Source organism: Miniopterus schreibersii (assembly GCF_964146895.1).
Source record: "Miniopterus schreibersii genome assembly, chromosome: 10".
Lineage (NCBI taxonomy): Eukaryota > Metazoa > Chordata > Mammalia > Chiroptera > Miniopteridae > Miniopterus > Miniopterus schreibersii.
In genome coordinates, this window is record NC_138110.1 from 47,369,593 (window position 1) to 47,397,110 (window position 27,518).

Sequence of the window (27,518 nt, forward strand, 5' to 3'; positions counted from 1 at the left end):
GCTCCCGGCGGTGTCAGGTGACCTCCGGCGAGGCGGCCGCCACCCCTGCGCCCGGCAGAAAATGCAAGATGACCCTCCCGGGCGGTGAGGGGCGGCGGCCCTCGGCCCCGGCCCCGGCCCCCAGCTCCCCCGCCCTGGGCGCAGGTGCAGCCCCCTCCCGCCCCGGAGCGGGGGGCCCCGCGTGAGCCCGGCGCCGGCCCACCCCGCGCCCGCCGCGCCCGCATGGGGCTGTGCTACAGTCTGCGGCCGCTGCTCTTCGGCGCCCCGGAGGACGCCCCGCGCGCGGCCGCGGAACCGCCCGGCGCGCCCCGGGTCCCGGCGGCAGGGGGAGCCGCGGCGCCGACCCCGCTCCCTCGGGGCGCCGGCGGGAGCCCGGCGCGCGCGCGGCCCGAAGCCAACCCGCGGCCGGAGCGGCGGCGACGCCCGGACCAGCGGCGCGCGGAGGAGCGCGAGGCGGAGCGCGAGGCGCGGAAGGTGAGCCGCGGCATCGACCGCATGCTCCGCGAGCAGAGGCGCGACCTGCAGCAGACGCACCGGCTGCTGCTCCTGGGTAGGTGCGGGGCTCCCGGCGCGCGGGGCGGGGCGGCGGGGAGGGGCGGCGGCGGCGCCAGGTGCGGGGGGCGCGGGGCGGCGGGGAGGGGCTCCCGGGGCGCGGGGCGGGGCGGCGGGGAGGGGCTCCCGGGGCGCGGGGCGGGGCGGCGGGGAGGGGCTCCCGGGGCGCGGGGCGGGGCGGCGGGGAGGGGCTCCCGGGGCGCGGGGCGGGGCGGCGGGGAGGGGCGGCGGCGGCGCCGGGGGCGCGGGGCGCGGGGCGGTGGGGAGGGGCGGCGGCAGCTCCGGGCGCGCGGGGCGGCGGGGAGGGGCTCCCGGGGCGCGGGGCGGGGCGGCGGGGAGGGGCGGTGGCGGCGCCAGGCGCGGGGGCGCGGGGCGGCGGGGAGGGGCTCCCGGGGCGCGGGGCGCGGGGCGGCGGGGAGGGGCGGCGGCGGCGCCAGGCGCGGGGGCGCGGGGCGGCGGGGAGGGGCTCCCGGGGCGCGGGGCGGCGGGGAGGGGCTCCCGGGGCGCGGGGCGCGGGGCGGCGGGGAGGGGCGGCGGGGAGGGGCGGCGGCGGCGCCGGGGGCGCGGGGCGCTTCCCGCCCTGACGGGGTCCGCTTCTGCGACCCGGCCCAGAGCACACCGCCCGGGATCGTGCGCTTCCCTGCACCTCGCGGCTTTGGCCAGGCGTTGACTTATTATTAATTAATGAGCTTCTCTGGGAATTTTCCCCCCTCGACTGATTGATTTCCACGGTACCTAATCCTCAGGGACGGCGCGCGCGCATCTCATCTCCTGCAACGGGAGTAGTCGTGCTGCACTTTTAAGAACACAAAGGAGGGGAGATTCACAAGCCCCGTGGCTGCACCGGAGCCTTTATCGCAGCCACAGACTCGGCCGGGCTGTGGTGGGTGTGGCTTGTTCCCTTCGGGGAGGGGTGGGCCGCGGGAGGCGGGACCCCGCGGCGTCCCGGGGGTTCGGCTGGGGCGCAGGCCGCGCGCAGCCCCGCCGCCGGCGGGCACCAGGCCCCAGCGGCTTCAGGTAGTGAATGCGTGGCGTGCCGGTGTGTTCCTAGAGCTCCAAGTGGCGAGCGTCAAAAGGCCTTCCACAAGTTAAGCAGACCACATTTACGTGCGCTCTACTGTAGAGTCAAAGAAAAAATCATGAGTTCTGGTCTACTTGTTGCCTTTTAAATTTTAAGGCAAAAAATAAAACTTAAGATATGGGCTTTTGGCCGGAATTTTGTGGGTTATAAAGCAGAATAATTATTCAGTTCTGTAGTCCGCTGTGTATAGGGAAGGAACCTGTTCCATGATTTGAGTGAGATTCCTGCTTATAAATAAATGTGACTTTTATTTACCATCTAGAAAACCAGCCTTCAGCTTGAAAAGGCTCTCCCACAGCAAGAGGAAATGCTTAAAACAAAGCAAACCTACCTGCTGTATCCTGGTGAAATACCCGAATTCTAAGATAAAATGAATTTGGGGGGAAGAAACAAAGAAAAAAATAAACAAGCAGGTTTCCTGAAAAGGGCAGCAGGGCAGGTCAGAAGCAGAGCTCTCGTCCACAGTGCTCGCTCCTAGAACACAACAGGGCATGTTTCCAGAGGTGGCAAAAGGCAGAATTATACTCCTAGACTGTCATACCTCACTGAACCACTGTTCGTGTGTGAGGGTAAAATAGATTTTCATATTTCTCCACCCACATGTTTTTCTGAAAACAAGTTAATTAGAAATTATCCCAGCCAGATTTTTAAAAATGCATCAGATTAAAATGACTCAAATAGGAGAGGACTGTGGTCTCAAAAAATAAGAGAATAAAGTAAATAATGTCTAGAGTTGTGGCAGTGTAATGTTGTTTTAATGTGATTGTGCAGTTGAGCAGGTGTTTTAAAAAAGTAAAAGGAAATGCGAAGCAGAAGATGCTATATACACACACACACACACACACATAGGGTATTCTGTGAAAGAGACCTGGGGGATAAGATCTAAAGGATGGACGGGTGAGCCCTGGCCGGGAAGCTCAGTTGGTTAGAGCGTGTTCTGGCATGCCAAGATTTCGAGCCCAATCCCCAGTCAGGGCACATACACAGAGCAACCAAATGACACCCTGGCTGGTCTGGCTCAGTGGTTAGAGCGTCAGCCTTTGGACTGAAGGGTCCGGGGTTCAATTCCAGCCAATCAATGTTTCTCTCCCCCCCCCCCCCCACTGTCTCTGAAAAGCAACTGGAAAAAATATCCTCGGGTGAGAATTTTCAAAAAAAAAGGAACAACCAAATGAATGCATAAATATGTGGGACAACAGGTCGGCGTTTCTCTCTCACCCTCCCTCTCCCTCCCTCTCTCTCTCTCTAAAAATCAATCAATAAAATTAAATTTAAAAAAAAAAATGACTGGTGAGCTCCAAAGAGCCAACTTCTTGTAACACATGTTGAAAAACTCTCCTCTTTAATTGAAAGATATCTTATAGCCTACTATAGCTTGTCTATCAGCATCATATCTGAAATGACAGTGAATCAGATGGCTCGCACTTAGGGGGAAACTGTATCGTCCACCCAACGACAACATCAGTAAAGCACATGCTGTTATATCAGGTGGACTTTGATGATTAGCTTTTGTGTGTATTTAAACACAGAAAGGTTCTTGGTATTTGTTAGGATTTAGAATAGATTTCGCTGGAAACCTCTGAGCCAGAAGCCTGATTTACGGACCATTAATGTACTTAACGGCTTGCTTCTGCTGCCGTCTTGCTCACTGACCGAATTCACTTATTTATCTGGAAATGTGCATTGGGGGACAGAGAGCTCATAGGTTCAGGAAGGACAGACTTGCTTCAGGGTCCTTCCTTACTCCATGCCCATTAGTCTTATGCTAGTCCCATCTTCCAGGATGGTGTCTCCTCCAGGAGACCTGCCCAGCGTTTAATTCCCTTGTATCCATATTGCACTCTATTTGCACCTCTCGTATAGCGCTTTGTTACAGTCCGTATGGCTTCATGGGTCCTTTTATGTGCTCTGACTCCTCCATGGGTCCATCTTCATGACCTGAGCTTTGTTTCCTACACAGGACTAAGACCTGTGTACCCCACACAGTGCTAAGAGAGCAAGAGTCTGAGAGCCACAGTGGCCATAAGGGCTTCATGACAAGAGTAAAATTGTCTCATTGTAACTTCATTTTTTAAACCTTACCCGTGGATATATTTGCGAGAGAAACATCGATGTGAGAGAGACACATCAATTGGTTACCTCTCGCAATCACCCCGGATGAACCTGCAACCCAGATATGTGCCCTTGACTGGAAATCGAACCTACAAGCCTTCAGTGTGCGGCCGACGCTCTAACCACTGAGCACACTGGTCGGAGCCCATTTTAACTTTTAGATGGAGCATTCTTTCAGGCATGGGGTGGCTGGTAAAGTCCACTAGAGTGGAGGTAAGATGAAAGTTCCAGTAAGAAGGCCCCCAATTCAGAAGGGATCATGAAATTAAAACTAGAGCAGCGTAGTAGGAATGGGGGAGGGAATGTGCTCCACAAGTCAATATTAGAAGCCTCATTTTATAAATTACGCCATTATGGGAGAGTGACTGTAAAGGAAATATATTAAGTTTATCTTTTTTAAAGAAGTTTAGTCATTGTGAAATTCAGGAGCTGCTAATTTGGTCCCCCAAAACAGTCTTCATTAAAGCAATGCACATTCTGTTTATTTACTGCTGTTGTAAGAACAATATCAGATTTTGTTCTAAGTTCTGATTAAAGTGGTTTTAAAATATTTGGGAGACAGGAGGAATAGCTAATCCAGAGCCCAAGCATCAGTGATTCTTGCACAGTGGTGTGTAAGGAATTTTTGGCAGTAGTTCTAAATTAGCTCTTATTTGATACTTCGAATGGAAATAATTGTAAGAGTAAATGCCAGGCCACAACGTGACTACAGAGAAGCGACTCTGTTTTACAGGAACTCCTGGGAGCATCTGCGAGTGTGATCTTACATCTCCCAGCTGGGAGGCTGAGCCCACATTTCTCTTTCCTCACAGGTGGCTCCTTAGTGAGATGTGTCGGGTCAGAATTTCAAGGCACAAATGTACCTAGACCCAAGTTGTGTTTCCTCCTTAGGGGGTAGGCCAGCTACCAAAACCTGGAGGCACCAAACTCACCATTTTGAAGACTCAGAAAGCAGATACGGCCCAAGGGAGAGAGCCAGACAGGAGGAGGAGATGGATGCTTCTGGAACAACTGGGGCTTCGTGTTCCCTGAGGCCCCAAGGGCTCGTTAGCCCCACAGGCCAGTGCAGACAAACCGTAAGCCCACAGCCACCCCAAGGAGGAAGCCTAGAAAAGGCCAAAGCCAGCGTACCCCAAAAAAGCATAAGTCCCAGATCAGTCCACTGTTTGATTTGGGGAGCAACTCCTGTGTTCCAAAGAATGTCAGTGCTGTGTTGTGAGCTGTGCGTTTGTTAATTCAGTCACAGGTAATGACACCTGCTACGTGCCAGGTTCTGCCTAGGGCGTCGTGTATGGGGCCATCCTCAGGAACTCATGGCCTTGTGGGAAGACAAGGGCATAAAGCAGCCATCACGACACAGCAGGAACTAGCACCCACACTGCTGCACAGGGGAGGGGCACCATGCCTGAAAAAGAAGAAGGCAGGGCAGAGGGTGGGGGGTGGGGGCAGCGATGTCTTCCAGCTTTCTCACTGAAAAATCAAAGTACACTCGGGGCATATTTCTGTTTTTCAAGTTAACTTTTTTTGCCATTTTGAGAGATTTGTTGGAAAACAGCATATTAAGTTTCCACTTGGAGCAAACAAAAAGAGAAACACTCAGGACTTTTTTCATAGTTGCATCAAAATTCTGCATCTGGGGAAAGCTCATTTGTTCAAAGTCTGGGTCAGATGTGCCCTGTTGACTTATGTGACCTTCCTGTGGAGTATGAGGGGGTGTCCCTCTTTGTATGTGTGTGTATGTGTTACTATAGTTTTCATTGTACAAAGAGATTCAGTGTGGCCCTGGCCAGGTAACTCAGTTGGTTGGAGCATTGTCCTGATACACCAAGATTGTGGGTTCAGTCACTGGTCAGGGCACATACGCAGGCAACCAATGAATGCATAAATGAGTAGAACAACAGAGCCCTCTCCCTCTCTATCTCTCTTCCTCGCTCTCTCTGAAATCAATACATTTTTTTAAAAAGAAAAATTCAGGGTGCTGAGAAGAACCAATAAAACACCATAAATAAAAGAGCTGTTTAATGTCTTTCTTTCCTTCCTGTACCAGTAGAAGACAGTCCATAATTCTTTATCCCTGACATTATTTTAACTAATACTCTATTTTAGAATTACTTTTTAATGTAACAGCTTACTGAACATCAACTATTGATAAGTTCTGTGTACAACTAAAAAGCAGTTAGCCTGAACCCTTGGCTGCGCCTGATGGAGATCGTTTATTGAATGCTCAGATCCACTTCCCTCTTTTGGTCTAATGGTATTTTCTCAGAAGAAACCGCTCCCATTTGGGCTTGGATGCAGTAATGGTTTCGTAATGGGCGAGGAGGGCCAGTGTTGATGGTCTCACAGGCGCACAGAGCACTCTGATGTTCCCACCCTGTGGGCAGCGTGGAGCTCCACGTGGAACACTGCGCATCTCGCAGAACACTGTGAAACTGATCATTTCACCCTTCGTGCTAACCAGACAGTTTCATCAACTGGAAGCATCCAGTGAGCACCCCGTCGACAGACATGAAGACCGCGCAAGTGAGAGCGAGCAGAGGCTGTTCATTCAGAGCCTGCTTGGCAGGAGCGTCAGTCACCACCACTTGGTCTGGCTCCAAGGCAGGCAGGGGTGGGAACGCTTTTCAGTGGAAAAAAGGAAAGGCTTCAGGTGTACCCTGAGTGGAGGCTGTTGGTGTGGAGAAGCTGTAGACAGGCTAACTAGAAGCAGGACAGCCTGTCTGATTGGTTAGGGATGCACAATTTGGCTTTCTCTGGTTGGGGTTGGGGGTAAAAATCAGGGAAGCTGTCAGCTGAAATTCAGGTCTTGGCTATGTGGGGCTGTTGTGTCGGTTACTGTTTGGCTTCCTGGACTGGTGGCTAGAGATAGAGGTTTTACTTCCTGGGCTGGTTACTGCAGGTGGTAGGTTGGCCTCCTGGGCTGGTGGCTGCAGGTTGTGAGTCAGGGTTCAATTTTATGTGTAGTCTGGCCATTGTCTGTTTATACGTTCAATGTCTCCATACATACCCATGGAGAACACAGTCTTCTGAACTAGCAGAAAACCCCTGCTGTACAGAGTCTGGAACAGGCTCCAGGGCCACTGCCTGTTTGGAATTCTGGCCCTCCCTCCTCTGGAAGGTCATTTAGCACCTCTGAGCACCCTTTCCTTGGTTATAACATGAAAGTGAGAGTCCTTTCCAGAAGGATCGTTACGAAAACTGAGTGATGTGAAGCACCGTGACCCAGAACAGGCTTAATATTTGCTGTTTTATTTTATTTTTTTAATGTTTTTATTGATTTTAGGAAGGAAGAGAGAGAGAGAGAAACATTGATGTGAGAAACATCTGTCTGCTTCCTCCTACACACACCCTGACCAGGGATAGAAGCAGCAACCTGGGTTGTGCCCTGACCGGGAATAAACAGGTGACCTTTCAGTGCACGGGACATTGCTCAACCAACTGAGTCACGCCAGCCAGGGAAGTATTTGCTATTTGAAAAAGGATTTTTAAAAAGGTTAAATATGTTGAAACTCAAAAGGACAACTTCTAATTATATAATGAGATGATGAATTATGGCTTGCTGCAGTGTACCTAAGTTTAATATGTAGATCCTTATCATTTGTTGGATATGTGTTCTAATGATCCCAAAGATTAAACACCAAACTGAAGTAGGAGCAGGGGTGGTGTAGCTAATCTCTGTGTCATGTAGTCAGGACTGAAAGAGGGGTTTTGTGTTCAGACCAACTGCCTATTTCAGTGTTTATTGAGCTCCTAGATGATACCAGGCATAGGAGTATGCACGCCTGCAAATCATAGAACTATAAACTGCTTTATTATTGGGTGCCCTACTAATACAAAGCCATTCATTGGGACAGCTGTGTAGGGAAATTATACATTGATTGTTTTAATCCAGACTCTTTCCACTGTAAGTGATAGACTCCAACTCAAGCCAGCATGAGTTAGAGGCAGAGGAGTGGCTTTTGTGACCAGGAAGTCCACTGCCCTGACAACCAGTGTCGCCCAAGCTCTGTCTCTCCAGGTCTTGATTCTGCTGTGTTTGGGCCACTTTTTCAGATAGGCCACCAGTGACCCCGGCTTCACAGTCTCAGGAGCCCAGTGGAAAACGCTTTGGAGTCTCCTAACAGTTCTGAGCTGGACAGCTCCAGTGAGAGCTTAAAATTGTTACTAACTGGTATTTGTTCTTGCGCCAAACCTCAAAGTTGCTTTTTAGAAACATTTATTTAATATATGCCCTGGCAGGTTTGGCTCAGTGGTTAAAGCGCGGACCTGTGACTAAAGGGTCCCGGATCCACTTTCCAGCCAAGGGCACATACCTCGGTTGCAGGCTCCATCCCCGGCCCCGGGCGGGGTGTGTGCTGGAGGCAACCAACCAATGTGTCTCCCACATCCATGTTTCTCTCTCCCTTCCACTCCCTCTGAAAAGCAATGGAAAAAATATCCTCAGGTGAGGATTTTTAAAAAAATTTTTTTAAAGAAACATTTAAAATATTCTAAAATTACTTCTGAATTTAATGTCAGCATTAATATTTGTTGATTTCTTCTTTTGTTTTTTGTTTTTCCTTACAATGATGAAACAGACAGAAACATAGATATTTATTCCTCAGTGATGTAAGAAAGTGAAAACATTCCTGGATTCCTGTCTTGGACAGTGACTTCATGATGTTTAACACCGATCGATACTGCAAGCTAAAGACACTTAGGCATTTTGAAGGCAGATTGTTTCCTCGGGAGCCCACAGATAAAGGACTGATTCCTCCCCTTGGAGAATCGTAGGCATCACTTGAGGCTCTCAGCGTTGGAGCACGTTGTCGTGGGTGGGCCACTTGGTAGATAAAAGTACCATCGAGAAATGTCAGAACCATTGCCGGGGAAAGACCTCTGCATCATATTTTTGATTTGCCACTTATTTGGTCTTTGTGTTCAGAATTTGATGTTTGCCAGCAGACAAGATGTTTAAGCCCTGTCGTTGCAATCCTGGAAATGACATTCAGGTGTGATGTTTGTGGGCTCGCAGATTGCTAGTTCCGTTGTCTATCACGTCACCTAACAGAAATGAGACATTTCCCCTGCGCAGTTAGAAAGCAAGCAGGCCTCTCTGCCTGAAGCTGGGTTGTTTGAAGGCTCTTGACCCAACTGATTGTTTACCTCCCCTTTTTCCTTTGATGGAATACCACCAATAATTGCCTTTTCAGGTGTTCTTTGTATCTGTCTCTCTCTCTGTTGCTCTTTTTGTACTTCTCCCCACATGCTGTTCCCTCTTCCTGGAAAACTGGTCCTCTTTCAGTTTACCTGCATGAGCTCCATCTTAATCTTCACATCTCAGCTCACTTGTCACTTTCCCTTCCTAGAGGCCTTACTTAATGCCCGTTCTGTTCTTATCCTGGGTAACTGCCTCTTTTCTTCATAGAACTTAACACGTTTCGCAATTAAATCTTCATTCGTGTGTTTGCTTAGTGTCTGAATCCAGTAAGCTCCTGCATCCAAGGACGTCATCCGTCATGTTTTCCACTCAGTCTCCAGTGCCCTGCATGGCTTCTAACGGAAAGTTTTTCAGTAAAATAAATGGGTGTCAAAATAAGATCAGAATGGTAATAAGCAGGGCGGGTCCTCAGCACTAAGCGTAAATGCTGGGGAGGCCCACCGGGGGCCCACCCTTCCCTTTTGTGTCCCAGCCTATGGGTGCTCTAGATCAAGAGTGTCGGGGTTAAGATGTAAACTTTTCTTTTTTGGGAGGTTACTTTGTTGTTGTTTTATTGAAGTGTAATTGACATATAACTTTATATTAGTTTCAAGTGTGCAGCATAATGATTCGATATTTGTATACGGCAAAATAATCACCACGGTAAATAGAGTTAACATTCGTCACCACACATTGTTACAAAAATTTTTTTTTTCTTGTGAGGACTTTTAAATTTACTCTTAGCAACTTTCAAATATACAATGCAACATTATTAACTGTAGTCGCTATGTTGTGCATTACATGCTCAGGACTTTATTTCAGACATTTCACATAAATAATCATACAATATGTGGTCTTTTGTCTACAATATATAGACAAATATGTAGCTTTTCTTACTAAGTGTGATGTTTTCATCAATGCGTAACATGTATCAGTATTTTTTTTTATGACCAGATAATATTGCACCGTGTAGATATGCCACATTTTATCCATTCATTCAGTTGGTGGACATTTGCATTGTTTCCACGTTTTAGCTATTATGAATCATGCTGCCAAGGACATCAATGTACAAGTTATTGTCTGGACATATGTTTTCATTTCTCTTGGAATTCCTGGGTCATATGGTAATTTTATGGTTCACTTTTTGAGGAGCTGTCGAACAGTTTTTCAGAGCAGCTGACTCATATTTACACCAGCAGTATGTGAGGGTTCAAGTTTTTTCACATCCTCACCAACATTTGTTATTGTTTTTTTATTGCAGCCAGCCTAGTGGATGTGAAATGATATTCACTGTGCTTTTGATTTGCATGTCCTTAACGACTAATAATGAGCATCTTCTCATGTCCTGATTAGCCGTTTATATATCTTCTTTAGAGAAATATCTACTCAAATCCTTTGTTCATTTTTTAAATTGCTTTGTCTTTTTATTGTTGAGTTGTAGTCATTCCTGAAATTGTCTAGACACTGGAGCCCTTCATTCTTAACCACATGTAACTGCACTTTATGTCCTAACCCACAGGGTATCTGCTCAATAATGAATAATGTCAAGTTTGCCTTTATTTTTGTAATTTTGATTTTGTCGTACATGAGCAACATCAAGAGTCTGAATTCCAAGATCCTGAAGATGGACTTTACCAACTGTTACAAATTTAGGGGGGATATATGGAATTTTCTAAACAAATTGAGATGTCAGTATACTTTGAAACACTGTTTATCAACGTGGATGCTAAATGGCAGAACCCAAATATTGATGATGATCATGATAGTTTTAACGGCCAACAGCAATAACACAGCAAAAGTACAGGGACATTCAGGGAGATAAAGAACAGCAAAAGGCGGAGTAGGGGATGAAAAGAAATATGCTTTGTATTTTTTTTTTTAAACATATCTTTATTGATTTCAGAGAATGGAAGGGAGAGGGAGAGAGAGATAGAACCATCAATGATGAGAGACTCATTGATCAGCTGCAGCCCGCAACCTGGGCATGTGCCCTGACCGGGAATCGAACCCCGATCGCCTGGATCCCAGGTTGACTCTCAACCGCTGAGCCACGCCCGGCCGGGCTGCTTTGTATTTTTGAAATAGGCACTTTCTGAGCTTTGATTAACTGACATGTAAGGAAAAGCAAACAAAGAGAACAGGAGAAACAAACCCCCATCATCCTAAAGAGGAGAAAAAGAAGATAGTGCCTGGCGGGCAGTTGGCACTTGACTGTTTCAGAGGAAGGTGCTGAAGATCTGCGCCGGGCCGGGTTTGTTCCTGAAACCCGCCGCCAGGGGGCGCCGCCGCACAGCAGCTGGTCCCACCCTGCCTGGCTGGCGCCCCGAGGGAGGCTTCCTGCAGTTGGCCCACTGAGCCCCGGACAGGGAGTGAGTACTGGTAGCCTGGAGGTGGCTGCCACCCAGGTTCCTGTACTGTTAGAGGGAAAACTTGCATTTATTAAGCTCCTAGACGTGAAGGATGAGTACTGGGCAATGTCCTCCATTACCTTGTTTCAAAGGGAAGTTGAAGTGGTCTGTCCATCTAATGAATGCCATGCCCGGTGTGTGTTGGGGGGGGCACTAACGGGGCCTGGGCAGTGCACTGCAGCATGCTCGGGGTGGAGTTAAAGCAGCACCAGAGTCCCAGTTCCTCCTTAGTGTGTTCTGTTTTTTTTCTATTCTGGGGATGTGTTTTTCTGTGTTAAAGAAAACCCGAGCCCAGGACTTGTGTGCACATGTGATTCTGTACATTCCTGGACAGGTCGTGCACCATTCTTGAGTCTGTTCTGCAAAACTGTTCCCATCATCTCTGTCCCCAGGAAGGCTCACCGCCTCCTAACCGCCACCTGTTTCCAGTTTTGTCCTACCTGGAATCACTTCTCCACCTAACAGATTATTTTGAAACCAAAACTCCCACTTCCCTGCTTCTGACAATTCTGTGACTTCTCGCATCCTTGGGATAAAGAGTAGAATTTTTTTTTTTTATATGTTAGAATTTTTAATAAAATTTTTTAGTAAACCAGCCATTCCCAGAATTAAACCTGCCATTCCCCAAGAGTAGAATTCTTAACAGAAGCCACAGCCCATCTGTGTGAGTCCTTGACTCCTCGGGACAACCCCGCCTGTCATCAGCCCTCCATAAACACTTGGGGAGATCAGTGATAAATCTACACAGATGAAATCTACCTACCAAGCAGGTAAGAAGATGATGAACTGAAGGAGAGTGCAGAGGTGAAGTAGCTCTTATTTCTCACTAATTGACGTATTAGGGAGGGCATTTTATTGAGCCGTGTTGCAGGGAGGTTTGCAGGAGTGTTGATTTGCAGACTCTCAATGTTTTCCAGATCGTTTTTGGGTTTTGTTTTCTTTTTTGCGACTTTAGCGCTTCCTGTCTCACCATGCACAGACTGAGGGGTGAGAGAGGCCTCGTCCTCTCAGACAGCTCTTAGTTCAGCTGAAGAAGGCTTTCCAGAGGACTGGTAGTTTCTTGGTAGAGTTGGGGAGTTGGGGAAGGGCGGTAACCCTTCCTTTACACGAAAGGGTCAAATCACACAGACTGGATTAGGTTAAAACCATCCTCTCTGGAGCTCTGGGGCTGAAAGCATGGGGGTGTGGCCTGAATGCCTCAGGGGCAGCAAGCTCTGGCTAAGTCTAGCAGTGGCTTGACAGTTTGTGCATATAATAAAAACATGATTAGATTGAAAGTAATCAAACTTTTTTTTTTATTCTATACTCAGTTTTTAAAAGGAAAAAGATGATAACAAAGAAATAACCAAATTCTCAGCATCAAATCAACATGGGATCCAGAACGATTCTGTCGGTTTCCTACTCTTGTGCATCTGCAGCTTGGTGGTGGTGTTTTTTAAGTAGAAGGTGTACTTCTAATTTCTGTTCAAATACAGCCAATCGGAGAACATCAGGAGCCATAAAAGTCACATTCTTCCTATCACCAGTATCTTGCAGCAGTAATTCCCAGTTTGGGGTTGGTGAGAGGATGGATATTCAGAGGTCCTTGAAACATCTGGCGCTTGGGACTAGTTAGGGACCTCTGATTGAAACCAGGCCCCCATTCAGAGCCCGATGTCAGGAGCCTTCTCACACACTGCATATTTGATGATTCTATGCAATTGTCAGTTTTTTCAGCAATGACACTGCAGTTGTAGTATTTTAAAAGAGCCTCTATTTTTCAGATACACTGAAAGATGTATGGGTGGTGCGATATGCTTTGAACAGTACTGGAGAAGCCAGAGAGGTGGGGAATTGATGAAACGAGATGGGCCATGAGCTGATGACTGCTGGTGCCTGGGTCCGTTACTGTTCTGTCTACTCTTGCATCTGTTTGAAATTGTCCATAATACAATTATTTTTTTAAAGCTTCCTGCATGCAGACATTTCCCTCTCATATGAAAGAAAACAACACTAGCAAGTGTAGAATTTTGATCATTTCTTTTGGTTTTTGTAAGATCCTATGAAATCAAGGAAAGATAAGGTACTTTAAAAAAACACTTTATTTAAACAGGAATGGCGTCGACTGGCAATGGGCGTTGCCTAGCCTACCCACCTCCCAGCCCCATGGCTCTCCCCTCGGGCCAGCAGGGAACCAGAGACAGCTCCTTCCAGGCCTCAGCCCAAACTGTGTGGTGGGAGCCCCGCAACAACTGCCCGGCTCAAGGAGCGCTGACCATCACAGTGAGCAGGATGGTCAGGCTGCTCCTAGCTGCCCGACACCACTGTACTGTTACCTTAGTTCTGCACTGGAAGTGCCGCTAAGGTACAGGACACAACACTGTGACTGTGCAGGCTGAACAAGAGCACGCCACCTGGAGAGAGCTCAGGTCTCTTGTGAACCTTGTGCAGAGCAGAGAACCCCTGTGGTGCTGTTTTAATTGTTTACCTTTTTATTTGGACATAATTTCAAACTTAGAAAAGTTTCAAGAATGAGAATACAGAGAACCCTTAGATACCCCTCACCCAGGCTCACCTGTTGTTCACATCTCCCCCGTTTGCCTCATCCTCTGCATTTGCTCTGCAAATAGAAGGTAGAGGTGTAGATACAGGATTTTTTTCCCTAATCATGAGAGTTAGCTGTGGACGTCGTGGCCCCTGAAAGACTTCCTCATGTACTTCTTAAAATAGGGATATTCTCTTACGTAACCAAGCTGTAGTTAGCAGCGTCAGTAAGGTTAGCATTGATAAAACAAATACACCAATTTACCATCTGTATTCCGATTTTATCAGTTGACTCAATTACTTTTTAGTGTTTCTCCCACTTTATTATAGAATCCAGTCCAGAGCCTGGTCTCTCTTTAGTTTCCCTTAACCTAGAACATTCCCACAGTCTTTTGTTTGTTTTTGTAACATTGCCATTTTTGAAGAAAAGTCCCCTTATTTTTGTTTAAGTTTTAGGTTTGCCTGATGTTTAGCTCAGGCTGTGCCTCCCTTGCGGGAACACTGCGTAGATGATGTGTGTCTTTTCAGGGTCTCCATCTGAAACAGACGATGTCCAGTTCCTCCCCCTGTGGTGGTGGTGATTTTGATTACCCAGGTTTTTGTCTGGCTCCTCCACCGCGTGATTATTACTTTTTACTTTGCAACTAATATGCCGTTGGTGGGGGGACCACAGAGATAACTTGTTCCTTGTGAAAATGCCCCCCTAGATTTAGCCTCTGTTGCTGAACCTTGCCTGACACAAGAGTCCGTCTGTGTGCCCTGGTGGTCACCCTTCTCCCCCATTTCCTTATTTACCTATTTGTTATTGGCACGGACATGTGATATTCCTATAATTTTCAGTGGTGTAGAATTCATTACCATACTTAAATATTTTGACGCTCAAATCATTCCAGATTTGACCAAAGGAGAGCCCCTTCAGTCTGACTCTTGTGTTCTTGTGATGGGTCCCCCAACATGTTTAAAGCACTTTCTTGCTTTCTGGCATAACAATGTTCCAGGTTTATCTAGTAGTTAGCTCCCTGTCCCCACCCTGGAATCGGCCATTTCTCTGAGGAGCACTGGTTCCCTTGGTGGTGAATCATACTAAAGACCAAGACTAGGGCACTAGGTGTGTTCTCTGCTATTGGCGTCTTAACATCTTGACCTTTTCAGCAGACAAAACTAAGAAATATATGCATTTATACACACATATACATACACATGCATACAAATGTACATACATATATGTGCACATAATTATGAGCATATCCATACATATTTTAGAAATAGGGAGTTTATTCCAGTCACTACAATTTCAGTCCATCCCACAGGCTTTCTCTTGCCTTCTGAATTTCCATGTCCCTTCTTCCTCTGGAAATCCTGGCTCTAATATATCCAAGATGGTGTGGGATTTGCCTGCAGTCAGAGACTCCCTATTGAACGTCAGTATTTAATTTGTCTATAGCTTAAATCCATCAAATGGTTCCTACTCAATGACAAATATGAACAAACCATGTAATGGCAGATGCAGACAAATACTAGCCTCTGTGTCCCTTGTTTTTTGTCAGCAGCCCTGCAAGTTTTAGGAAGAACCATTCCAAGTTGAGAAAGGTACATCGTTCCCACCTGTGATAAAACAATTTTAGGTTCTGTTTAATTTATATACAATTTGGCATCCTATTATAAGGAATACTGTTGCTTTAAACTCTGTAACTAAGCCAAATTCTAAAAGAAACCAGTTGCTAAGGCAACTGGGCAAAGAGTTAACTAATTCATCAGTCATTATATGCAGATTAATCTGCCTGAGTTAGAAAAGAAGTGGGCTTGTTTGATTTTTTTTTTTTCCTTTTGAAATTAGTGGAAGAGAGTATGGTGTGACTTTTTTTTCACTCGGTAAGAGCCTTAGAGTTCCTCGGGAAAGGGCAAAGGCTTTGAGATCGGACCTGCTCCACCCCGTTTAGGCCCCTGTGCGACTCTCAGACCAACAGCCTTATCTGCAAAATGTGGATAATACTGTGCGTCTTGTAACTATGGTGATGATCAGCGAAATGCTGGAAATAATGCATCTTTTGTGTCTTAAAATTAAGGTGAGGGGTGGCTTACGAAGGTTAGCATAAATTTCTCTGGAGGAAAAAAATGATACTTTTTCTTCACATCTATAATTTAACACACACACACACCTCTCTGTGCTCCCACTGTAGTCTCTGGAGAACTTGATCGCTTGTCTGACCCTTTCTACTGGACTGTTAAGCCGATTGAGAACAGGGACAGTGTCTAATTCATTATTGTAATCTCCAGGCTCTATAGGGAAGAAGGGTATGCAAAAATGCTCTATAGTGAGTGAATGAATGAATGGGAATGCACTGATTTTTTTTTAAAAACAAATATGAATAAATTTATTTAAAATGTGGGAAACCTTCTCCACTCAGATAATAAAACCCAGAAACCATAAAGAGAAATAGTGATAAACATGTTTACATTAAATTTAAAAAATTTTTTTACTGAAAGAAATGCTGTAAACAAGTCCAAAAGAAATAAAACAAATGAAAGAGTGGGGTATTTACAACACATGACAAACAAGGGGCTGAATTCCTTGTAAAGTGTACGAAAGTGGACTCATTTGAAAACACCCTTCAGTCCTTCAAGGTCCTTCAGGCTGTTCATTGCCACCTGCTGGCAGGAAACTGTAATTCCAGTGACTGTTTCTAAACAAGGAATTGAAGACACTGAACTGTATTCAGAATCAAAACAAATATCCTGAAACCACAAGAAAGAAAAGCTCTCTCTTCCACCACTGTCATGATGAAGATTCTACATGTGAATTTTTTCTTGTTTGTATTGTGCTAAAATATACAGAACAAAATTTACCATTTTAACCATTTTTAAGTGTGCGGTTCTGCGCATTAAGTGCATTCCCAGTGTTGTGCAGCCATTGCCTCCGTCCGTCCACAGGACTTGTTCCTCTCTCTAACCGAGCCTCTGTACCCACGAAACACTAACTCCTCACTGCCTCCCACCCACAGCCCCTGGCATCCACCATTCTTTCTGTCTCTATGAACTTACTCCAGGTCCCTCATCTAGGTGGACTCATACAATATTAGTCCTTCTGTGACTGGCTTATTTCATTTAGCATAGTGTCTTAAATTTCATCTATGTTGTAGCATGTATCAGAATGTCCTTCCTTTTTAACATTTAAAAGACGGCATTTAAAAGACAGCATCATACAAACTCCATATATTTTTCAGGATCAACTGTACAAATAATGGTTTCTTTCCTTTTGCCTGTAAAAAAGAACGTATATGCTTAGGTTTCTGAGTATTTAACCTTTAAAAGACGGTATTTAAATTCCATCAGCATTTAAATTCGGCCAGCGGGACCCACTCCTTGCCGGGAACTAAAGTTCCCTTTCATCGGATAAAGGTTAAAGCTGAATGATACTCCATTGCATGCATAGACCACATTTTGTTTATGAATTCATCTATTACTTATGTGTTCCTTGTCGTTTTTCCAGCATGTCTCGTGGCCTGTATGTTCCCAGCTAGCAGCCAGTACTTTGCTCAGCTGAGTGTCGGTAGATATTGGACAAATCTTTGTTGCCAGTACTATAGGTCGTTGTTGGCGTGCCTGCCTAGTGGGGAAAATCAGAAGATCTCAAGGAGGGATAAGGTAGAGGGGTAAAATGGCTATGTATTTGTTAAATTAATGTTGCATTAAAATAATAATTACATCTTTTGAGAGTGCACTACGCACCAGGCACTGTGCTGGGTGAATTGATTCATCATAATTCTCACCACGTCGCTGTGAGGAGAATGTCGTTGTCCTGACCATTTACAGGGAAAGAAGCGGAGAATAGCATGGGGTTTGAGCCCATGCATTTTTTGCTCAGCAGCCCATGCTGTCGGTCACTAAGCTCCACACTTCATGTGAGAGCGCATGGCTTGAGAAAAATTTCCATGCCAAGAATATGTATTTCCCATGGCTCACCTGGTTCATCCTGTCTCTGAGGCAGTTTTCATTGTTGGCCTGTCTCCCTCCTGTGCAGTACCAATTCCCTTTTTTTTAAAAAAAAAATATATATCTTTATTGATTTCAGAGAGAGGAAGGGAGAGAGAGAGAGAAACATCAGTGATGAGAGAGTCATTGATCGACTGCCTCCTCCACGCCCCCGACTGGGGATCGAGCCGCAACCCGGGCATGTGCCCTGACCAGGAATTGAACCCCGATCGCCTGGATCCTAGGTCGATGCTCAACCACTGAGCCACACCTGGCCAGGCCCAGTTCCCTTTCCATTGCTTTTACCTTGCAGTTCTTCCTCACCTGGCCTGTGTTCCTTCCCTACGTGATCCAACCCCACCGTTCTTCAAGACATGCCTCGTCCCTCCTCCTTGTGGAAGCTTTTCCCAATTCCGTGAACCCTCACATCCCACTTAGAGGTCCTGCCACACCTTTCAGCCACTTGGTTGATACATAGTGTCACACATTGTCCTCTGAATGACTGGAGTGTGCTATTCGTACTTCCCCAGCTGCTCAGGAACGTAAGAAATTGGTCTAAGAGTTTTCTTACCTGCTTTGTAGTATATCTGGCTGGTGGGTAGAAATAAACATGTTCAATGATATGAATCTGCATCGGGTAGACACAAAATTGGATTCTCTTAACTATCTTTCCTTACATCATATTGCTACATGATTTGCTTACAATATGATAATTGTGAGGCAGGCAGGCGTTGCTGAAGTCCAACATCGAATGAGCGTGTTAAGACTAGAATTCCTGTCATCACGTTTCTGGCAGCCCTGACATCCCACAAGGGTACCTCAGTGATACCAAGAGAACATTGATAAGCATTTAAAATGCATACTATGTTGTTCGTCTTTCTTTTTGCTCCAAATCAGGGACTTTACCGAGTCAGATCAGATTTACTTTATAAGAAAATGTTAGTGAATGTAGTTGAGGGCTATAAAACTTAATGTCTAAAACTAAGTGCTGAAACTGTTTTATCATAAAATGTCCCTTAAGATTTAAACTATTCATGTCTGGGGGGTTTGTTCACAGTTTCACATTTCACTTCATCTGATGTTTGTTAATTAGTAAAAAAAAAAAAACAACAACAACTTTAAAATTGGTTAGATTATTTTTGAAACCTCATGTCAGTATTGAAACATAATTAAACATGTGTTTGAATCTCTGCCCTGTAGTCCAATATTTTGTTAGGCTATTTGAGGTTAAAGAACAGAATTAAACAAATAGAGATGCTAATCTCACTGTTCAAATGCTAGTTTTCACTCTTCCTCTGGTCCTTGAGCCCATTATTTGATTTCTGGTTTGTAAAATGTGTTTTAAGTATAGTTTTGATGTGTGTGGTTCCTCTTGCGATACATTCATTAACAGTCCACCGACTACCCTCCGGCCATTTCTTTCTCATAACCTGACCCTGTTTGGTGGCTTTCACAGATTTTTTTTTTTTTTAGCTTCATTCTGTTTGTAGATTCCCCTTCTGTTTTATGGGGGTTCAGCAGCCTACCACCTCTTATTTTCATGCTGTGATAAACTCTAGCCTGTGACACTGAGTCGTGTATGCCAGTGAAGATATTTCAGCCCTGGGTTTTTGGACATGGGGTGGGATCAGAGACCGCAAACCTTCCGTTATGATTTGCTGCTATTTTGGTGTTTAAAGCTGTCAGTTGAACAAGACGGTATTACTACCCTTTATGGATGATACTGCCAAAAGCTGTTTAATACAGTATTACTTTGGCTGTCAGAGTAAGAAGGGGGAAAAAAGGAGACAAGTATTTCAATAAAATAAGATATTTGATTGCAAGGCATTATGTACAAGAGGGGAAATGTTTCCCTGCTTTTCTATAAAAACGTAAAAAATTAACCACAATACTTTTAAGCATATTGTGATTAGGTCACGGAGTGAGCTCCGCTGTTAAGAATGGAAAATAATCTACACAGGTTATTTCCACCAAGATACTGAGAAAGAAAAGAGATAAAACAACAGCAAATTGTCTAAAATAGCACAAACTGGGATGAAGGCCGTGTGCGCACCAGTTACTCAGACGCCCCTGTGCTCGCGCCACCAAGCTCGCTACGAGACTGGCTGCAGTCCTTGGTTTCTTGGAGCGTTGTCATTGCTCTGAATTAGTGACTCTTCACCTTTCCTAAACTGTTTTGTTCCTGTTCTTTAAAAAAATTTTGTATACTGCTCCAAAAGTCTTATTTAGTTTTCGTCTTTATTAACCTCTAAGGTATAAAATGCTACTGAAAAAAACCATTACTAAATTTTTTAAGTATTGATTTTTTTAAATTAAATTCAACTATCTGCTGTCTTGTGCTATATAGCACTCTAGTCTTTTTTCCAAACTAGCTCAGCATCTCCTAGATCTAGGCCTGTCATAAATTGAAACAGTTTCTTTGAATATTTTCATCTAGTTCTTAAACTTCTTTGGCAAGAAACAAATTTTGTTTCTTATTTTTAGGAGAAACAAATTTTGCACCTTCCCAGTTATCCCAGATGTGACCAGGGCTTCCCCCCTCCTTTGCAGCCCCCCCCAGCATTTCCCGGGGCCGGCCGCCTCTGCCCCCTGCCGGCACCTGGCTGCTGCAGGTGGGTGTGCACCTGCGCTGCTCCACGGGGCGCCGCCGTTGCCTGGCGACGGAGGCCGCGCTGCGGCAGCTCCGGGCTGCGCTGTCTCCCCACAGCCCCGCTCCCCTGCTCCAGGGGAGCCAGCTGGGGTTTTGAATTCTGATCCCATGGTTAGAAACACAAATGATCAATTTCCCAAACCAGGCAAGGAAAAGGCCAGGTGACTAGGTGTGTTTTTTAAAAGGTGTGTTGAGCTCCTACCTGATAAAGGTCGGACTAGGTAAGGTTGGCTTTGCGTTTCTTTTAAGAAATGCTGCATCACAGTATAAGGACATTGCTTTTTATGTTTTAGAGAATTTAGCAGTGCATTGTGGAAGTCGTATAGTGCACCTCTGTTCTGTTAGACCTGTTCATGTAATCATATGAAATTCAACATATAAAAAGTTCTCTTTAACCCTAATTCCTAAATCTTAACAAGTGGAAACATTTTGCTATATTTTTAGGGAAACTAAATATCAGGCTGCCTTAAAAATGTGGCTTCTGGGTTCTAACTTAATTCTCCTTTTGTAAGTTTTCGTGGGATTTGTTTTTCCCCCTTCTCTTCCCACTAACAATTTATAGAAATCTTGGCATTAAAAAAAAAAAAAAAGACAAATCTTTATAAACATTCTACTACACTATGCTATTTTTATATACCTTTTCTCACCTTCTGACTGGGCCATCAGCCACACTACAGGCCAGGTTGGTAATGCCATGTATGAGTATTTGTGTTAACACAGACAGGTGCGAGGCCTGACAACAATGCTAAATTGTCTCCTTCCACAAAAGACCTAGCTCAGAATGCTGTATAGCACTTCTATGGTTGCTTCTGCCTATCAAAAAGAGTGATTTAGTGCTTTTGTTTTTTAAAAGCGTATTCTTATTTTCAATATAATACTAAACTGGACAAGTATTTTATAAATTTTCAATTTGACCATGAAATTCCTTTACTGAGAAGCCATGCTTCAAGCAGGAGTTATCTTTGGCATTCGTGAAGTGATTCATCTATTCAGCAAAGATTCACAGGGCACCTCCCCCGGGTCAGCCTGGCCCTCACGGAGTCCGCAGTCTAGTGTAGTTTTGGAAGAGCAGTAAACAAAAGTTTCGATGCAGGGCCCCAGTGAGATGATGGACCGTGGAGAAGGAAGGCCTAACCCTGACTGTGGAGGCAGGGGTGAGGCTAGAAGGAAAACTGGGAATTGGCCAAGTGATGAAGAGGCCAAGCAGCCCTGGCACACGTAGCCACGGGATGAACTAAGGTGTGCAGGAAGTGCAGGCCGTCAGAAGAACAGATAGGGCGGGGGAACGCTTGGAGAGGAGAGAAGTGAGGCCTGAAGCCCGAGTCTGCACTGACCCGATCTTGAAGGACCGTGGCCGGGGGCTTGTAGGTGGTGGTGATGGTGCCGTGGTTGGATTGGGAGTGTACTGTGGCATCATCATGCCGGGTGCACTGGAGTAAGGGAGCAGGAGGCCACTGCCGAAATCCAGGTGAGATTAGTGATCTAAGACCGTGGCAGTGGCAGATGGGGTGGAAAGGACAGGACGGATGTTCAGGACACAAATCAAGAAGATCCTATTTGGGTTAGCAAGAAGGAAAGGGAGTCAGGAATGACTTCCGTGTTCCGGTTGGACATTCGGGGCTGAGCTGGGCTGGAGATCTGATATGGACATAGAGCTGTGTGTGCAGAGCAGGCAGGATACAGTCAGCCCAGCAGGGCTGTGCCTAAGGGGAGAAGGGCTGCTCTGGATCCAAGGCGCCTCCCCAGGAGGGGGGATTCAGCAGCCAGCGGGCTGGCAGGAAATCAAAGACCATCCAGTGCCAGCTCCAGAAAGAGGTCAGAGAAGGTAAAGACCAACGTTCATGGGTGGTGTTTAACCCCTGGGACACCTTTGATGACCCCGGTGAGAGCATTTTCAGTGTGGGGAGGTGGGCCGCCAGGGGCTGAGGTGTGAGCAGGAGGTGAGGAAGGACTGGGGACCATCCCCTTTTTAACTCTTGGCTGTGGTGGGCAGGAGGAAAGTTGTGGACTTTTGATTGAGGAGGTGCTGTTGGTTTTCAGTGGGACAGAGTTGAATGTGTTTGTGTCCTTGAAGGACACAAGCCAGTAGAAAAGAGATTGAAGAAAGAAGGGAGGGGGGAGGAGAGGGGACAGCTGACGGGGTGGAGACGCGGCCGGCGCAGGGCCGGCCTGGCAGGGGCCTTGCTCCCTGCAGCCAGAGGCCAGGCCTTGTGGAAAGTGAAGGAAACCTGTGGGCTCGGAGAAGAGTGGAGCACGTGAGGGCAGCGCTTGGCCAAGGCGCCTGAGGGAATCCCTGTGCGGCCCTAGGTTTGCCAGGGCTGGACGGGAGGGCCCCCGGGTTGATCCCCGCCGGGCACGGACCTCAGCCAAACCCTCCCTCCCTCCCTCTCTCCCCTTCTCTCTCTGAAAAGCAATGGGAAAAGTATCCCCGGGCGAGGATTATAAATAAATAAGGAATCCTTGTACAGTGCCGGCGGGCGCCCACCAGCTCGGATGTCTCCCAGGGGCGCGGTCCCCACGCTCGGCGCGGGCCCAGGAGCGCTGCGCGGTCGCCTCTGCCCCGCTCCTTCCCCCGAGCGCGGGGCCGAGTGCGGGAGGGAGGCCGGGGGCTGTCGCACGGTCGCGGCGCAGCAGGCACACGCCCGCCCCCTGCCCTCGCGGTTCCCGGGCTGCGACGCCGGGTCCCGGCCGGCGCGTCCTGCAGAGCGGAGCTCGGCTGCGGGGAGAACCGGGCGGAGGGCCGGGCCGGGCGGGGCGGCGGCGTGGGCGCGCTGGGATCGCCTAGGAAAGGGGGAGCAGAGGCCGTGTGACGGGCGCTGCTCACAGATCCGCCCCCACAGACTCTAGGATCGCGCGGCCTCCCGGGCACCCGAGGGCAGCGCTCCCAGACCCACCCTTCCTGCGCGTGGGGCGCGAGGCAGCCACCGGCGGCGGTCGGGGCCCCACGAGGGTGAGCCTCCCGGCGGGGCCCTTCGAGGTCAGCTGCGGACCCTCCAGCACCAGGAGCGCAGGAGGCGTCCCCCCCACACCCGGGACCGGCGCCCCCCTGCCCCCCCACACCCCCAGCCGGCAGCTTCCCTTCCCAGCGGAGACCCGGGAGGAAGCGCAGGTCTCGCGCCGCCTCCAGAGCGGGCAGGTGGGCAGGTGGGCAGGTGGCAGGTGGCAGGTGCGCACAGCCGCCGCGGGGACTCGGCGGCACCCCCTGCCCCTCCTGCCCTGCCCTCGGCCACCACCCAGTGGGCCGGCCGCCGCGCCCCCAGCGCCCCCTGGGGTCGGTGCGGGTGGTTCCCGCCGCCCCCGGCGCCCCCTGGGGTCGGTGCGGTGGTTCCCGCGCGCCCCCGGCGCCCCCTGGGGTCGGTGCGGTGGTTCCCGCGCGCCCCCGGCGCCCCCTGGGGTCGGTGCGGTGGTTCCCGCTGCCCCCGGCGCCCCCTGGGGTCGGTGCGGTGGTTCCCGCCCGCAGCGGGGCGGGGCTGAGCGCGCGGCTGGGGAGCGCCGGGGCGGGGAGGGCGCAGCGCCACCGGCTGGCTCCCGCAGAGCCGCGCTCCCTGCCCCGTCTCCCTTCAGGGTTTGCTGCTTCTGCGGCAGAAAATTCTGGACAGTTATCTTTAAAGAACATCTGACTCCATGCGTCTTCCTGGTGCCCTTTTGAGTTAGGAGTTTGCGCGGGGCAGGGGGAGGGAGAAGACCGCGCGTCCTGATCGGAAAGCGCCGAGGACGCCAGCCCGTCTCCCAGCGCGGGGAAGGCCGTCGCCGCGCCCACACCGCCCGCGGCTCTCCTGCTTTGTGTGCAAGCTCCCAGCTGCGCCCCACGTCCAGGCGAGCGGGCAGGCATGGGCTGTCTGGGCAACAGCAAGACCACGGAAGACCAGGGCGTCGATGAAAAAGAAAGGCGCGAGGCCAACAAGAAGATCGAGAAGCAGCTGCAGAAGGAGCGCCTGGCTTACAAAGCGACCCACCGCCTGCTGCTGCTGGGTAAGGCGGCCGGAGCGCTGCCGGCGGAGCGGAGCGGAGCGCTGCCTCCAGCCGCGGTCACAGCCTTCCCTCTGTTTGTTTCTAGGGGCTGGGGAGTCCGGGAAAAGCACTATCGTCAAACAGATGAGGATCCTGCACGTCAATGGATTTAATCCCGAGTAAGAAATGATCCATTTCGGTTTTGCTCCCAAACGGCGTGCACACCTTGTCAGGTCTCTCCCAGCCTTCCCCAAAGTGCTTTCTCTAGGCGGTTAACTCAGTCCGTGAACACTCCTTTAAGGGAGGAAAACAGAGGGGTGTTTTGTTGAATTTGGTATCTTTAGGTAAGTGTTTTTTCTGGCAGTGTCTAGATCAAAAGATAAAATAACAAAACGTGGTTTATTAGGCATTCTTGAGGTATGCCTGTTCTTGGTATCTGTATTCTTGGTATTGCTCTGAACGCACTTAACCAATATGTCAACAATATATACTTCTCTCTATATCATTTGTCTGCATCTGTTTTGATTCATATCTGCCAACACATGGATAGATTCTAATCAAATATATATCCAAGTGTAGCTTAGTAGTTTTTATAGGCAACATTCATGACAGGTGTGCCATGTTCTGTGCAACCAGCGTGGTTGTTTAAAGCTGTAGCTTGTAATGTGTGCACTCAGGTTTGTTTAGGGTACAGATTAGAAAAGGGCGATGTTGCCCTTCCCCAGATAAAAGCTTTGAGGATAAAAACTGTTGTTCTGGGAGTTGACGACCTCTGGGCAAACCAGTCTAGCCAGGTGCCGCAGCTGGAAATTTAAAATCCCACCCAGTTTCTTCAAATCAGTGCTAGCGATTAATTAAATTAATAACAATTCTCTTTTAATACAGGGAAAAGAAGCAGAAAATTCTGGACATCCGGAAGAATGTTAAAGATGCTATTGTGGTAAGGACTTTTACTCAAATGGTTGTTGACTAGACAAGTTAAGTACCCTGTTCTCTAAAACTAAACAGACAGAAATTATATGTTAGATTATCACACATGGAGTCTAAGTGTCCTAAGTGTTCTGTTTATCCACAAATATGTTTTTCTTTATTCCACTTTAGACGATAATTTCAGCAATGAGTACCATAATACCTCCAGTCCCACTGGCCAACCCAGAAAATCAGTTTCGATCCGACTATATCAAGAGTATAGCCCCTATCACGGACTTTGAATATTCCCAGGTATGTAAATCCTTATTGAAATGTTTTAAGTGGCGCAAGATGGAACCTTTTTTTTTCCTTTATATACTCACCCAAGGATATGTTTACTGATTTTTAGACAGAGAGAGAGAGAGGGAGGGACAAAGAAACATCGATGTGAGAGAGCAACATCCATCAGTTGCCTCCCCTACTCGCCCCGACCGGGGATCGAACCCACAACCTAGGTATGTGCCCTGACCCGGGGGGAGGGGTTGTCAAACCCACAGCCTTTTGGTGCACAGGACAAGGCTCCCACCAACTGAGCCACACCTGTCAGGGCAAAACCATTTCTAATGAGGTGGCTCGTGAGAATCAACGTTAATATTAATGCATTATTAACTTTCTTCAAAACCTAGCTCTGCTTAAAAGAAATGCTTTCCTCTGTATCAAAATATTAACGTTGGTTAAAAATACTGAAGACAGCAGGACTGTAAAACACGCTTTTGTGGATGTATTGGGGATGTCGATCAACAGGAAGCCAGCATACCTTTAAGAACTATCTATAGTGCTTTTTCCTGTGTGCATTTCTGAATTAACAGTGAAGCAGTTGCCAAGGTAATAAATGTTTAGAAATTCCATGAGTACAGAGAAGTACTCTCTGATATGTGATTGCCTGTGGGGAAAATAGAACAGAATTCAGTTTACTTGTAAGGTGTGTGTCCTTCGGATCAAATGGAAAGGGAATGCATGCTCTAAATAGTACTGTGGGTTACTTCTGAATGTTCACTGTATGATAGGAAAATGTAGTTCATTTTACACCTGCAGGATTTAGGGCTGCTTTACCTCCTAATCACTTGGACGGCAGTATTGCTTATGCAAAAGGGTGATATGACTATTAGCTTTCTCTTGTTTGGGAATAAACATTTCTTTAAAATATTGTTATTTGGCAATTAGATCAAGCACGTTTCAAAGAAAAATATATTTGTTAAATTTTTCAGAAAGTCGTTTTTGCTACAGTTGTGCTGAAAAAAGAATATGTTTGTGTTGTGTATGCATACCCATCAATTACAGTATTTCAGAGTTTTCACTGCCTGCCATGGTGGTCTTGAGACAGTTCTCATTCTCAGAATCCTCTCTCCCCAGGGACGCTGATGCAGAAACCAGTATGTTCAATAGATAGGCCCTGCCCTGCGCTGACTGAAGTTCGGGCCGGTGTGTGCCCACTGAGCCCTACCCCTTCTCTTCCGCACGTCAGCACAGCGGGGTTGTCCTATGGGCTCTGTATCGAGCTGGCAAATAAGAATTACTTTTTTTTTTTTTTAGCTATATTTGCATCCTCTCCTGAGATTATTGCTTCTGGTAAGCATTCCAAGGTAGCCTGTGAGACCTCTTGAATTTTTAAAAAGGAGTTAGGGATAGCAAAATAGCTAGAAAAAGGGATAAGGCATCTGGCACAGCAGAGCCCACTATTGTTTACTAAACTGTGTCTTTAATTGACTGGATGGCCTGGAGGGGGTATAAAGGGGGTGATGGGGGGGTGGGAGGCAGGTAGCACCAAAGCAGTGCTTCAGCCAGCTAGAGCTACAGGATGTCCGCCCGGCACCCTGTGGCATTTTATGTGCTGCAGCAGTCACCCAGAACTGCAAGGTCCCGGCTGAGAGCAGGAGTGGCCTTCCCATTCAGCTTCCGACTTGCACACTTACAGACACATACTGAAGTTCTCAAGTTTGCCCTGTCCTGTTCACCTAAAAGTAACCGTAAAGCATCTTATATAGTTCTGATGTAGGAAAAAGTTATTCGTAGCGTATAATGAGAAGTTAGGATTAAGATGTGTTAATCAATCACACGTTTTCTTTCCTGTTCATGACAGACTCTCACATGATAAGCAGATTCCATATTTAATCTGAAGTT

The 27,518-nt window shown here is 47.6% G+C and overlaps 1 protein-coding gene across 2 annotated transcripts in view; it reads left to right on the plus strand.

The window, feature by feature from the left end:
* The first annotated feature begins 201 nt into the window (after nucleotides 1-201).
* The window catches only part of GNAL (G protein subunit alpha L), a 96,333-nt gene continuing 69,016 nt past the window's right edge, over nucleotides 202-27,518 (plus strand). Inside the window, exons 1-4 of one of the 2 annotated variants that reach the window (XM_081149642.1) lie at nucleotides 202-550; nucleotides 24,535-24,607; nucleotides 25,314-25,368; nucleotides 25,530-25,649. In XM_081149642.1, coding sequence (XP_081005768.1) covers nucleotides 223-550; nucleotides 24,535-24,607; nucleotides 25,314-25,368; nucleotides 25,530-25,649 — 576 coding nt within the window. In that variant the 5' untranslated portion in view covers nucleotides 202-222. Of the gene's footprint in view, nucleotides 551-23,971; nucleotides 24,450-24,534; nucleotides 24,608-25,313; nucleotides 25,369-25,529; nucleotides 25,650-27,518 lie in introns of those variants that run through there. The other variant, XM_081149643.1, reaches the window with a different exon arrangement.